Source organism: Dromiciops gliroides, chromosome 2, assembly GCF_019393635.1.
Source record: "Dromiciops gliroides isolate mDroGli1 chromosome 2, mDroGli1.pri, whole genome shotgun sequence".
NCBI lineage: Eukaryota > Metazoa > Chordata > Mammalia > Microbiotheria > Microbiotheriidae > Dromiciops > Dromiciops gliroides.
In genome coordinates, this window is record NC_057862.1 from 216,044,389 (window position 1) to 216,059,963 (window position 15,575).

Consider the following 15,575-nt stretch of genomic DNA (forward strand, 5'->3'; position numbering starts at 1 on the left):
ATGGTTTAGTGGTTCTTTTAAGGAAATGGCATTGTGTGATTTCTTTCTTTCAAAGCCAGGGATAATAACAAATTTTCCTATCAGAGATCTTAAAGGGCCAGGTATTTCTTATCAAAGCAGATGTGAAAGGGACATACCTAAATCCCTATGAGCCAACCTACCTACCTTCCTTCCTTCCTTCTTTCCTTCCTTTTCTTCCTTCCTTCCTTCCCTTTTTCCTCCCTTCCTTTTTCTTTCCTTCCTTTCTAACTCTTTCCTTCCTCCCTCCTTTTCTTCCTCCCTTCCCTTTCTTTCTCTTTCCTTCCTTCCTGCCCTTTCTTTTTCTTTCCCTCCTTCCTCCCTTTCTTCTTCATTCCATTTCTTTCTTTCTCTTTTCTTTCTCCCTCCCTCCCTCCCTCCTTCCTTCCTTCTTTGTTCCTTCTTATTTAGTTATCCTTGCAAACCCTACTGGGAACTGAGATGCTCTCAATATTAAAAAATTAAGGAAAGAAATTGTCTGGAATTTCTTCTCATTGCCAGCAAAGCTGAGAAATAGCTCTGAAATGATGCATAGAGACTAGAGCTTGAAAAGGATGAGAAATGGCCCAGCCTCATTTCCTTATCCACCTTATAGGGGTCCTTCTGCAATTACCTAGACATGATGTTGGATGGCTTTTAAAAGCATCAGGTGAATGTCACCTCAGCTTGTTTGTCTGCCTACAACGAATCTGTGTGTGTGTGTGTGTGTGTGTGTATGTGTGTGTGTGTGTGTGTATGTGTGTGTGTGTGTGTGTGTTTAATCTAGATCTTTTCTCTGGGTCCCTGACAAGTGCTCAGCTAATTTTATTGAATAAAATGGATTTGTTCAGCATGAATTCTAATCAAGACCCAGTCTTTGTAATAGAAGGAAAGGAGCTGTGTGAGAATCAGGAAGGAGGCAGTCAAGCAGAGATAGAGGAGTGTTTTTCTCATTTCAATTCAAAAGCCCGAAATGGAATCTGACTGCTTGGTCAATTCTCACTCAGTTGGCTAGCAACCCTAAAGGAGAAAACACCATTAAAAAACCCGCCAAAACCCATGTATACAAAATAAATGTGTTTTTCTCCCCCTGGACTTGGAAGTGCTGCTCTGTCAGCTCCTAGCTCTAAGCAGCAACAATTCCCTTTGAAAAAAGAGTGTGAGTTATACAGTTCAGAGAAGACTGGGGAGGGAGGGAAGAAGAGCTGGAGATTAAGTAGTGGGCCAATAGAGAAGGTGTAGGATGAGGGGATAATTTGACATTTGTTATAGGTCAGTAACTTTTAAGCCACAAAACAAGACCCATGATCCTTCTTCCATTTGAAGGATAACAAAGGCAAGAAATGAAACCTTAAAATATCCAACCTTCCCTTCCCTCTCCTCCTCCCCAACTAAACCAGACCATCCTGTATGACATTTAACACTCCACAGGGGAGCTGACTTGGAGTCAGAGCTGTACTCTCACCTCTACTGCTTATTACCACTGTGTGAGCTTGGTCTGTCTAAGCTATGACTTCCTCACTTGTTTTTTAAAAAGTGGGGACAATAATCCTTGCCCTCCACACCTCTGAGGCCTACCTGTTTGTGAGGATCAAATGGGATACTATAAATAGAAACTTACTCTGCAAAGTGTAACGCACTATACAAATGTAAGGCAATTTTAAGGCATTAGCTGCCCCAGAAGAAGAGAGTTTAATCTTCTCTGTGATTCTTCTGCGATCAGTTTTTAGAGCTGGTCTCAGATTTAAGGAATACATATAGATATAGTTATATATACATAAAGGGGGGGAGGGGAGGAAAGACAACAGAAATATCATGGTATTTAATTCCACACAGGTCCCTTGGAAAGCTGCTGTTTGGGGGAACAAAGTTCTGCCAAGGGCCAAGACCGTAGATGATGCCAAACTGTGACCAATGTTAGGGAGCTATTGCTGAGGCCTCTAAGGGCAGACAGTCCTGCTCTGCTCTCTTGGTCTCTTTGATGACAGCTCCTTCTGTCTATTGTCCTCTACTGGGCTTCCAGTGTCCGGAGCGTCTCTCTATCTGTCTCCGCTTGTTTCTGCCAGCCTGTTGTTCATAATTGCCAGGGCTCCCACCCCCCCTGAAAATCCCTTGTGTCGGGCTGACACATTGGCCTGTCGAGGACATCCATTGGCCGTCTCTGACAGCTGCTTCTGCAATATGGCTAGTGAGACCTTGTTGGATGCCAAGAAGTCCTTCATGGAGATCATCTCTCCAGAGAGACGACGCCCATCCGTTTCACTCTCGATCACACCATCTGTCTCAATGGAGATTTCTTGCCCACTCCGCACATTGCTGGGAGTTACTACATTTCTCCGTAAGAGTAAGGCTTTTCTTTGGCACTGGCAACAGTGGAATTCTATTTTTTTCAAGATCCAGTTGATGGACTGCTTGATGAGGATGGAGATCACATTGAACAAGGAATAAATGCAGCAGACGCCCATGAGGATGAAGACGAAGTTGCCAAAACGATAGAGCCCTTGGCTCTCGTACTGGGCATTCTGGCTACTGACAAGGTCACCAAAGCCAATGGTGCTGAAGGCCACAAAGCAGAAATAAAGAGAATCAAAAAAGCTCCAACCTTCAATGGGTGTGTACATGGCGGAGGCACAGCAGGAAATTATGATGGAGGCCATGCATAGGATCAGCATGACGTTATACACCGAGGGCTTCCACCCCACCATGCTGTCAGCCTCTGAGGTTCCAGAGCCTCTTTGGTTATCAGATTGCAAACTCCCCTTCTTTCTGAGCTGCCTCTCATGGCATGATTTCATGATGTAAGCGATGACTGTAATCAGACGCTCTAAGAAGAGGTTGAAGAATAAAATGGTGCCAGCACATCCAATGAGACCATAAAATATCAGAAAAATTTTGCCTCCAACAGTTGCCGGTGTCGTCATGCCAAAACCTGTAGGAGACAAAAATGGGAAGAGAGAGGAGTGAATGCAAGTAGGCCTTGGCATTTATGGGATCGAGGTCATAGTTTTGATGGGCTTACAAAAGAGTGGAAGGAAAATTACCTAAAAATGACTCCAGTTCTTTTTTTTTTTTTTTTTTTTTAGTGAGGCAATTGGGGTTAAGTGACTTGCTCAGGGTCACACCGCTAGTAAGTGTCAAGTGTCTGAGGCCGGATTTGAACCCAGGTACTCCTGAATCCAGGGCTGGTGCTTTATCCACTGTGCCACCTAACCACCCCCAGTTCTTTCTACAGAGAAATTCCCATTGTCTTATTAAATGAGGCAAAATAGTAAGACAGCAGTAACAGCTGAAATTGGCACCCTAAGATTTGCAAAGTACCTTACAATTGTTATCGTATCTGGTCTTCACAACAGCTCTGTGAGATATGTCATCCCTAATTCTTATAGTATTTCCAATTTACAGATGAGGAAAACGAGGCACAGAGAGGTGAAGTGATATGTCTATAATTTTACATACAATGTAACAGGGAGGACAGAAATGTTTCATATCCTTTTGCCAAGATATAAGATGAGTACTCAGTGAAGGCATCTTGTCAATTCTTGACTCTAACTTGAGCATGCTCTTTGCTATGTAATTTTTATCTCTGACAGGTAGTGTGGAAAGAACATGAAACCTAGAACCAACAAAACTGGGTTCTAGGCCTAGTGTCACCTACTTGTGTATACTTCTCATTAGAATGTAAACTCCGTGAAAGGAGGGATTGTTTCATTCTTTGCATCCACACCCCTCTTCTTCAATCCCACTTCACACCTGGCATAGTGCCAGTAACAAAGCAGGCAATTAATAAATCATTGATTGATTGAGTCTTGGTTTCCTCATCCAAGATAACATCTTATGTACCTTCTAGCTCTAATATTTAATGGCAATACATAAGACAATAAGGTCATTTCTAGATAGCAAGTCTACTACTTATTTTTTGTTTTGTTTTGTTTTTTGTGGGGCAATGGGGGTTAAGTGACTTGCCCAGGGTCACACAGCTAGTAAATGTCAAGCGTCTGAGGCTGGATTTGAACTCAGGTCCTCCTGAATCCAGGGCTGGTGCTTTATCCACTGCACCACCTAGCTGCCCTAGGGGAAGGACATTTTTAATGCATTATCATGTATTATAGTTATCCATGTGTGTTTCTGTCTTATCCTTTTACTGGATTGTAAGCTCTATAAGGGCAGAGAACATTTTTGTTGACGTTGTGTAGTCATTTCAGTCATGACCAACTCTTCATGTAACCCCATTTGGGGTTTTCTTTGCAAAGTTACTGGAGTCATTCTGCCATTTCCTTCTCCAGCTGATTTTACAGATGAGGAAACTGAGGCAGACAGGGTTAAGGGTCACACAGCTAGTAAGTATGTGAGGCTGGATTTGAACTTAGGTCTTCCTGAGTCCAGGCCCACCACTCTATCCACTGTGCCACCTAGTAGGGAATATACCTTGCTATTATTATTGAATAATTATGATGTGTAAGGCACTGTGAGGGATTTAAAAATGATATTCTAATATAATAGGAGAGATATATTAATATTAATTTAATTATTATTAATTAATTTTAATATTAATTTGGAGACAATTCCAAATGACCTTTGAATGCAGTCTCTTCCAGGAAACCATTCTGATTTTTCCCTGGACACTAGTCAGAAATTTCCTCATGAATTTTATGAAGCATGAAATACTCCATGCAAATGTCTTGTATTATTTCATATTAATATGGTTTGTATACATATCATATGTCCTTACTACACTGAAATGTCTATAATGGCAGGGAATGTACTTTATGTAAACTTTATATCTCTCCCCACACCTAACAAAGTGCTCTGCACACAGTAAGTATTCAATAAATGCCTGTCAAATACATAAAAATGTGAATGTTGTTTATTCATAGATTCATAGATTGGTGATAGTTGGAAGAAAATTAAAATACCACTTAATCTGACTACTTCATTTTACAGATGATGAAACTGAAGCTTGGGGACTTGTCCAAGGTCCTATTCACTGATATGCTGAGATTAGAACCCAGGTCTTCTGACCCCTACCAGTCCAAAATTCTTTCTACTATACTATTAATTAATCAGCAAAAATTAAGTAAGCACCTACTATGTACCAATTACTGTGCTGGGTGCTATGGATACAGATGCAAAAGGTACCCTGTCCTTGCCTTCTACTAAGGGGATACAACATGTTCAATGATAAGTTAAAAGCAGGCTATACACAAAATAAATATACATTGATGGTGAGTGGGTGGAGAGCAAACTTCCAACGTGCACAAATGATTTTATTCCATCCCATCATCTCCAGCCAACTGCCCCCTCTATCATCCTCACTTTCTATTTATCTTCAATCTCTCTCTGTCTATTGGCTGCTTTCCAACTGCCTACAATCTCCTCCCATCTTTAAAAATCCTTCAGTTGATTTGTTCATCCTGTCTAACTATCATCTTCTATCTTTTCTCCCTTTGGTATCTAACCTAGTTGGGAAGGCTGTGTACAACAGGTGCCTCTGTTTTTCCACTCACTCTTTTCTCAACTATTTGAAGTCTGGTTTCCAACCTCATCATTTAACTGAAACAGGTCTCTCCAAAATTTCAAATGATCAATTCATTGCCAATATATTGCCAGTCTTGGCCTTTACCCAATCCTCATCCTTTTTGACCTCTTTGCATCCTTTGACACTGTCAACCATTCTCTTCTTGATATTCTCTTATCTTAGGTTTTGTGGCAATGTTTGCATCTGATTCTCCTTCTACCTGTATGACTATTCCTTCTCTGTCTCCTTTGCTGGATCTTTAGCCACACCACACAGGACAACCATGGCTGTTCTCCAAGACTTTGTCCTGAGGTCCTCTTATTTTCCATCTATAATATTTTACTCGTTGATTTCATCAGCTCTCGTGGTTTTAATTACTATCGCTATGCAGATGATTCTTAGATCTACTTGTCCAGTCCTAATCTCTCTCCTGAACTTGAGAGCCTTGTATCTTCAACTGCCCTTCCAACATGTCAGACTGAATGTCTTGAAGATGTTTTAAACTCAACACATCCAAAACTGAACTCATAAATCCCCCTCCCCAACTCTTTCCTCTTCCTAATTTTCCAATGACTGTTGAGAGTACCACCATCCTCCCAGTCCACCAAGCTTGAAACCTAGGTGTCATCCTTGACTCTTCACTCTTTCACTCCATGGCCAATCAGTTGTGAAATTTCGTTGTTTCTACCTTCATAACATCTCTCCTAAATATCTTCCCCCTTCCCTCTTTTGATATTGCCACCACCTGGAGCCTGGCTCTTATCGCCTTATGCTTAGATTACTGCAATAGTTTGCTGGTTGGTCTTCTTGCCCAAGTCTCTCTTCATTCCAGTCCTTCCTCTACTCAACTGTCAAAATGATTTTCATAAAGCACAAGTCTGACCATGTCACAAACAATTCCATTAAATAAATTCCAATGACTCCTGATTATTCTGGAATCAAATATAAAATCTTTTATTTGGATTTTTAAAGCCCTTCATAACCTGTCCCTTTCTACCTTATCTAGGTTTTTATTTTTATTTATTTATTTATTTATGTTTAGTGAGGCAATTGGGATTAAGTGACTTGCCCAGGGTCACACAGCTAGTAAGTATTAAGTGTCTGAGGCCGGATTTGAACTCAGGTACTCCTGATTCCAGGGCCAGTGCTCTATCCACTGTGCCACCTAGCTGCCCCCTTATCTAGTTTTCTTACAAATCATTCCCCTTCATATACTCTGCAATCCAGTGATACTGGCCTCCTTGCTCTTCCTTATATAAGACATTCTATCTCCCAACTTTAAGCATTTTTATTGACTGTCCCCCTCTCCCCCCCAAGCCTAGATCACTCTTCCTCCTCATCTCTCCCCCCTTAGCTTCCCTGGCTTCATTAAAGTCTTAATTAAAGTCTCATTTTCTGTAAGATGCCTTCACCAGTTCTCCTTAATCTTAGTTCCTTCCTTCTAAAACTACCCCCAATTTATCCTGAATACATCTGCCTGCCATTTGCTTTTGTACCCTGGTGGACAGTTTTGGTTTTTCTGAGTAAGACATTATTCTGAGCATTTGATAAAAATTACACAACTTACCATAGCAACCCTGAAGAACCTTGGTACAGATGGTTTTGTTATAGGAGAAAATGCTACTTAGAAAACAAAATGGAAAGGGGAGTTTTAATTATTTTGGTGTTTTGGGGGAAAGTTCCCCTATGCATTGTACAATGGAAAAAAGCACTAAATTTGGAGTCAGAGGACCTTGATTCAAATGCCAGCTCTGCTGTTTGTGTCCTGTGTGACTTAGGCAAGTCATTTAACTTTTCTGGATCTTGGTTGCATCTGCAAAATGAGAAGCTATACCAGATGATCTTTAAGCTCTCTTCTGGCTCTAAATTTATGATCCTATGAATGAATTTGGAGGATACACCTGAGTGGGGTGCTCTGCTTATGCTGGGGGAAGGGGAGTAGGTGGGCTGGAGGAGAGACTGTGGCTTTGGTAAGGTCAGGAATGTCAGATAGGCTTTTCCCAAACTGTGTTCTGGGGAGCTCTGATGCTCTCCATGTGGGAAATAGGGGGTTCTACATGCATGTATGTGCGCTAGTAAATGTTTAACAACTGGCTCTCTGAACAAAAAGTATGTAGGACATACTTCTGCACTACTAACATCTTCTTCATTGCTTTCCTAATTCTATATAAACAACAAAACAATAAATCAAGCCCTGATTTTTACTATTCACTGATTAACGAGGTGGAAATGCTCACCCTAAACATTTAACAAATGACTCTCTTGAACAGGTGTGAGCTGGCTCCAGCAGATCCCTGTTACATCAGGAGAAAAGAGCAAATGACTCAGAAGACAGAACACCTAGGTTCTGGCCCCAGCCCTGCTGCTAAACAGCTGGGGAAAAAAACAAGCCACCTAATCTCCAAGTTTCCCTATCTGTAAAATGGGGGGGTTTAGACATGATCATCTCCCAGCTCAACAATTCTATTAGAGCTATAAGAAGGGTCTATTTCCAGTTTTCCAAAAGAGCAGAGGAAGAGGGAATTTGGGTTTCCAATCTTGCAATAATAAGAAGAAACATTTAAGTTTTAGAAGTCGTCTTTTTTTTCTGTCCCCCCTACCTCCCTACTTCATGCAATCTCTGATTCCAAAGTTAACTTCTCCCATTCTCATACTTCAAAAGTTATAGGAACCTCAACAATGTCATCATTTCTCCTACTTCTAAATTCACTCTGAAATGAAGGAGTTGAAGTACTCATTAACATCTTGTGAATTCATTTTGCCTTTTCCTGCCTGTGTCCTGTTTCCTATCATCAAATCTTCTGTCTTGCTCTATCCTCTTACCTCCATTTACATTTGCTGAAATCCTACCATCCCTCAAGAGATGGTCAAATGCCACTTTCCCCATGAAGCCTTCCATCAAGCATTCACCACCCCCATTAATTTCCTCTTAGATTATGGAATGTATTTCTTGTGTATCTAATTAATTAGCTATGTACATTTTCTTTTCCCCAGCTAGACTGCAAATACCCAAGGGAAGGATGTTTCTACTTAGAATTTCAGAATAAGTTGGAAGATACCTCAGAGCCTGTCTAATTTAACCCAATCTTGACCAAGGATACTCTAACAATATCAAGACATTCAGACTCTGATTGAAGATTTCCAGTTGAAGGGGAAATTCATTAACTTCCAAGGGTGTCCATTCCATTTTTGGATGGCTTCAATTCTTATGAAGGAGCAGGAAGGTGGAGCAGTGGATAGAGTGCCAGGCCTGGAGTCAGGAAGAACTGAGTTCAAATCCAGACTCAGACACTTACTATCTGGGTAACCCTGGACAAATCACTTAACTCTGTTTGTTTCAGTTTCCTCATTTCTAAAAAGAGCTGGAGAAAGAAATGGCAAACCACTCCAGTATCTTTGTCAAGAGAACCTCAAACATGGTCACAAAGAACCAGACATAACTGAAACAACTGAACAACAACAAATTCTTAGGGAAAGTTTTCCTTACATCATTTCTAAATCCATCTGTTCTAGTTATGCCTTCGAGAGCAAAGCAAAACAAATTGAATCTCTTTTCCACACTACAATTCTTAAAATATTGGTGATAGTTATCTACCAATCTTTCTTTCGCTCTACCTCCACCCCAGTTCTACACCATTCTGGATGCACTGCTTAGGATGTACTCTGGCTACTCTATGTCTTTGTTAAAATGAGGTCCTCAGAATTAAACACAGTTCTCTAGCTGTGGAATGATTAGGGCAGAATACAGTAGAATAATTATCTTCCTTGTTCTAGACACTGTGCTTTACTGGGATGGTGCTAATTTTTAGCTTCCATGTCATACTGTTGACTCATATGCAGCGTGCAGTCCACTCAAACCCCTAGACCTTTTTCATAGGAACTGATATCTAGTCATGCATCCCCTAGCCTGTATTTTTGAAGTTGATTTCTCCAAATCAATAGTAGAATTTTACTCCTTTATCTTTATTAAATTTCATCTCATTTGATTTGGCCCATTGTTCTAGCTTCTTGAGATCATTTTATATTTTGACTCTGCCATCCCATATGTTAGTTATCCCACCCACCTTTGTGTCATGTACAAATTTGACAATCCTGACTTTTATGGTATCATACAAGTCACTGACAAAAAAATACTAAAGCCAATGACAGATTCCTGGAGCACTCCATAAGAGAACTTCAAAGCTGGCACCAAACCATTAAGGATTTTTCTTTGGCCATTGAATCAATTCTCAATGTATTTAACTACACTATCTTCTAGCCTACATCTCTTCACCTTGTTGAAAAGGTTCTCATGAAAAACTCTGTTAAAATCTTTGTAGAAATGTAATGATATTCTACCTACAAGATTTTCCTAATATACCAGTCTAGTAAACCTTTTCAAACAGGAAATAGAGTTAGCATAATATGACTTGTTTTTGATTGTGAGAAATGATTATTTATAACCAATCTCTTGGGGATATTCAGTACTTCCCCCTTCTTTCAAAGTCCTGACTCCCCCTCTGCCTCACTCCAAAGTCTTTCCTGATGAGATTAAATTGACTCTCCTCAATCTTGGTCAGGCCCATCGTCAACCTTACAAGAAATTTAATCTAGAGTGGAGAAGCTCATTGTGTTCTACTCAAGCTTGGGTGAATACAGATCTTTTTTGCCTAGCTAGGAAGACCTCTCTATCCAGGGAGGGGTCACTCACCCCACTCATTGAAAAGGGTATGCATTCTTTGAATTGATAGACCAAGGCTGGAGGTAGTCTGGTATAGCCCTTCATTTGAACATAGCCTACTTCCAAATTAAGTTAGCCAATTAGATTTGGTTGCTGTTTGATGAACCAACTACTGTTTCAAGGTTATATAAGCTGTGAGCCCCACTGCCATGATTGTCTTTGGTCTGAGAGAGACATCCAAATGACTATTCTTTTATTAGTAACCTGCTGGCCATATTAATAAAATGAACTGTCTCTCAAATTTTTAGTCATTACATGATGACGTCTATAGCTCCCCAATTCCTTTTATAAGTACTCACAGAACATCCCTTTATTAATGTGTTCTACAATTCTGCCAGGGATTAAAGTCAAATTCAGTTCATGGTTTATAGAATCAGACTTCTCCTTTGGGACAACTTGGACAACACTGGCCTTCTTAGAGCCCTGTAGTATTCCTGTTATTCTTCAAGCTCTTTCACTTATTTCCAATAGTGGCTCAGTAATTGTAACTATTATTTCTTTTAGGACTCAAGGGTTGCATTCTTCTGGGCCTGGGGCCTAGATTTTTTTGGAGGCAGCTATATGCTGTCATCATCTCCTCAGTAATATTGAGTTTCTCCTCCCTGCCAAACATTCTCCCCACCCCCATCATCAGTCCAAAGATCATTCTCTTTAGAAGAACAAACAGAAAATAAACAAAGATTGTTTCAACTTCAACCTTATCATTATCATCATCATTCACCATATACTCCAAGAAAAAGTCTTGTCTATTCTTTGATACTCCTCTTATTCCCAGCATAACTAAATAAATCCCTTTTCCTTATACTTAGCATTCATTACTGACTAGAGTTCATTCTTGTCTTTAATGCTATGGACAAGATTCTCATATGATAAACTACTCTTTTGTGTTCATCTTCAGATATATGTCTTTGCTTCTATCTTTTAGATATGTATTTTTAAAATATGAGTTAGTACTGTTGGTGTAGCTTTGGACAAGTCCAACCATTTTGTAAAACCATTTGGATTTTTATGAGAAAAACAACTAAATGGTTCATATCTTTTGGTTCAGAGATTCCACTTCTGGCATATACACCAAGGAATTCAAAGACAGAAAAAAGGCCCCACATATAGGAAAGTATTTATAGTAGTACTCTTTTGTGGTAGGAAGAATTGGAAACAAAGTGGTACCCATTGATTGAAAAATGGCTTAACCAACTGGTCCATTAATGTAATGGAATATTATTGAGCCAAAAGATAAGATGTCTATGAGGAATTCAGAAAAAATATGCAAAGATTTTTATAAATTGCTGTACAGTGAAATAAAACTCACAAAAAACAGATACAATAACCAACAATATAAACAAAAGAGAAAACAAAACAAAGTTGAATGCTGAATTATAATGATGAATCTTGATCACAAGGAAGAGATGAGGAAATGTTCCACCTTCCTTGTGTTGGAGAGGGAGGTGACTATGGGTATGGACTAGCGCTTTTACTATCAGACATTGCCCCTGTTCCAACTGGTTTTGCCTATGGAAATACCTGTGATATAAAGCCAAAAGACATCAATAAAATTTAAAAGCTGAGATGAATTCCCTGAATACCCACATCAACTTCTTTAGGCAGATACCCCTTTCCTTCCTCATCCAAATTACTTCTTCTTGAGTCTTTGGAAGTTCATGTGTGAGACCTTCTTATCCCTCTTGAGTAGACTTCCCTTACAAAATATTAGACCATTTAATCAATCAATTGACCAGCCAGTGATGGAGGAGGCTAAAAGAGTTAACAGATAACCTATCAATAGTAGCCTAACAGATAACCTAAGATTAATAGTACCTGAAAGGGTTAACAAAGAACCTAAGGTTTGTGTTCTTACTGTAACCAAGAGGGCTTGTTCCTATCAACCCTTACCCTTACTTACAAAGATAGTCACCAGGGACTATTAACCATTAATAGCCATTAATATTCTTAGATGATAGGACACCTAGAAACCAGATCTAAGTAAACAGATACCATAAACACAGAGACTCTCTGAGATTGACAAGTTTAAGCATATCCTTGTGGATATATGCAGAAAAGGACCAAATGTGTCCTTAGGTTCACCTTATGATGTGTAAACCCCAAAAACACATCTCCAAGGAAAAAGGTACCTGCCTCAGAGGTTGTCTTACGACCCCAGGAAGTCCAAATAAGGATAAGACCTCCCATGAACCTCCCCTAAGGAGGAGATTAAGATAATGAGGAGATAACCTACTTTTTCTTTCTATAAATATAACCATTTCCATCCCCCTATTCAAGACACCTATCTCCATGGTGATCTCCCTGTGGTCAGTAGTCTTTCAATAAACCTTGGGAAAATGAGTCACTGAGTCTTGTAATTCTTCAGTATGCCTCACGATCAATTAACACCCCCCCTACACACACATACCCACCCCACCAGTATTTACTAAGTGTCTCCTTTGGGAGTAGAGCTCTGGGTCAATAGTCAGGAAGATCTGAGTTCAAATATGGTCTCAGATACTTACTAGCTATGTAACCCTGGACAAGTCACTTAACCTCTTGATTGCCACAGTTTCTTTAGGTGTAAAATGGGGATAATAATAGCACATACTTTGCAGGATTGTTGTGAGGATCAAATGAGATAATATTTCTAAAGCATTTAACATGGTGCCTGGGACATAGCAGATTCTATGTAAATCCTTATTTCCTCCCCCTTCCCTTTCCCAAGCATTATAAAAGGGTGCTAGGTGTACAAAGAAATAAATTGAAATAGTTCCTGCCTTCGGTGAGTTTATATTCAATCAAGAGGAAATAACTTGTACAAATATAAATAAATATAAGATAGCTTAAAAAGGCCAGCACTAGTGGCTGAGGGATCATGAACCTAAGGAAACCATAGGTTATTAGTGGGTCAAACCCAGCTCCTGGAGTTGTTATTATTATTATTATTATTATTTTTATTATTATTATTTTAGTGAAGCAATTGGGGTTAAGTGACTTATCCAGGGTCACACAGCTAGTAAGTGTTAAGTGTCTGAAGTCAGATTTGAACTCAGGTACTCCTGACTCCAGGGCCGGTGCTCTATCCACTGAGCCACCTAGCTGCCCCTCCTGGAGTTTTAAAACCTAGTTCTCTTTCTATTGTAGCAGCACATTGTTACAATTTGCTATAAAGGATGGCACTGGTGGAGACACCACAAGGTTGAGGTGGACAACTGGCCAAAGATCACTCAGGCTCTAAGCTCTGGACTCTGGGACAGTCAGATTAGCACTAGAATTTTGTGGCTTGATTCCAGAAGATTCTTGTTTTTGCACTCTAATCCAAAGAGCCAAATTGGAGCTGGGAGACAGACTCCCCCACAAACAACAGGAACAGAGGAGGCCTACAGCAGGCCCCTTTTGCTTCTCTTCTGACTATTGGAGCCCTTTCTCCTACCTCCTACTTTCTACCTTCCACACCAGCCAATAACACTTTACTTTCTCTGAATACTGTCTCTGAATTCTGAAATTTGTGCTCCCCAAATTTAGTGTGTATATCAGACTGTGTCTGTCTTTCCTCTCCTCTATCATGAATGGAATGATCACTTGCCCTCACAATTCCTTTGTCTTGATGATCACTTGAGTCTTCAAAAGTTGGGAGAATCATATATTTTTTTGACATAGCCAAAATGGGAATTTATTCTGTATGACTATGCATATTTGTTAAAAGGACTTAATTTTTCTTTTTCATTTCTTTCTCACTGGTGAGGAGAGAGAATGGGAGGGAGAAAAAATGCTTGTCAATTAAAAAAAAAAGAACCCCATACAGAGGGTAAATTACTGAAAAATACTAAAAGAAACAATAAAGGGAATTGATACTATAGACCTGGTGCTGACCAATAAAGAAAAACTGGTTCCTGAACTTAACCAACTATTTGAAATTTAAAAGATATAAATATAAAGCCTTGAAATTGGCATCAAACAGCAAGCTGTACATCTATCAGATGGAGCTAGAAATCATATCATATTGGTTATAATATGGGTTATAATAAGTGCAATGTCTATGGAAGTCAATAGTATGACATGTCAGTCAGAAAAGCTAATTTGGTCATAAGTTATATTCAAGTAAGAGCCAATCCAAAATGAGGAAAGTTAACACCTCTAGATCACATTCAATTATTGTACCATATTTTAGAAAATACATTGACACAAGCTAGAATTTATACAAAGAACAACTAGGGTGGTGAGGTGAATAAAGCCTAAGACATAGGAAGACCTGTTGAAGGAGTTTAGTCTGTTCAGCCTAGAGAAGAAAAGACTAAAGGAACTGTGATAGCTGTCTTCAAATATTCCAAGGGCTGTCATGGGAAAGGGGAATGCTACCTAAGTGACTTAACCTTTCTACACCTCATTTTCCTCATATGTAAATTAATGAGGTTGGATTCAATGGCTTCTAAAATCTGTTCCAGATTGAAAGCTATCATCCTATGTTTATTTTGCTTGGTTTCAGAGGGAAGAACTAGGAACATTGGTGGAAATTTAAAGGAGGTTGACCATATCAATAGAAGGAAAATTCCTCTAACCATTAGAGTTGAAAAAAGTGGAACAAACTGCATTGGAGAGAGTGAGAGTTGAGTTCTTCAAGCAGAGAATGAAGATGGCTGCTTATTGGAGATGTAGACTGGATTGTAATTTGGGCATGAGTCGGTCCTTTCCAAGTCTGTCTATGATTCTATAATTCAACAGACCTTTCCTGAGCACTTACTATATTCAGAGCTTTGTATTAAGTGCAAAGAGGGATACAAAGATAAATAAAACATGATCCCTATCTTTATGGGACTTAATCTCCTAGGAGAATAAGGCGTGGGCTCATAAAAACACAATACAAAGCAGACTAAAAATGGAACAGTGGAAAGAGTAATGGATTTATAGCCTCAGGACACAGGATTGAGTCCCACTTTTGCCACTTCCTGTGTGACCTTGGGTGAGTCACTTGACCTTTTAATTTCCTCATCTTTATAATTAGGGGGTTGGAAAAGATCTCTATGTTCCCTTTTTGCTTTTTCTCCCCATAAATTGAAGGAGGGACACCTTTACTGGTACTAGAGGAGGGAACTTAATTACCTAGCTATTAGCCAATAGGACTAAATAGAATAAATAAGAGGCCTGCAAAGCTCCAAATACTGCTGAAAAAGCAACTCATGGTCCTGTTAAAAGAGTAAACTATTATTGACCTGATTCACATTTCAAAGTGTTCTGGAAACTAAAGAAAATGAATGAGAATGGAGAAGGGGCAAATATAATGGGACAATAGAAGAACTATCTTAGGAGGCAATATGTAACATATTGGGAAAACTTTTCTAATTGGAAATGTTGACAATTTAA

At 39.4% G+C, this 15,575-nt stretch overlaps 1 protein-coding gene across 1 annotated transcript in view; it reads right to left on the bottom strand.

The window, feature by feature from the left end:
* Window positions 1–422: 422 nt before the first annotated feature.
* The window catches only part of KCNK13 (potassium two pore domain channel subfamily K member 13), a 194,312-nt gene continuing 179,159 nt past the window's right edge, over window positions 423–15,575 (bottom strand). Inside the window, exon 2 of the mRNA XM_043984877.1 lies at window positions 423–2,926. Coding sequence (XP_043840812.1) covers window positions 2,037–2,926 — 890 coding nt within the window. The 3' untranslated portion in view covers window positions 423–2,036. The remainder of the gene's footprint in view (window positions 2,927–15,575) is intronic.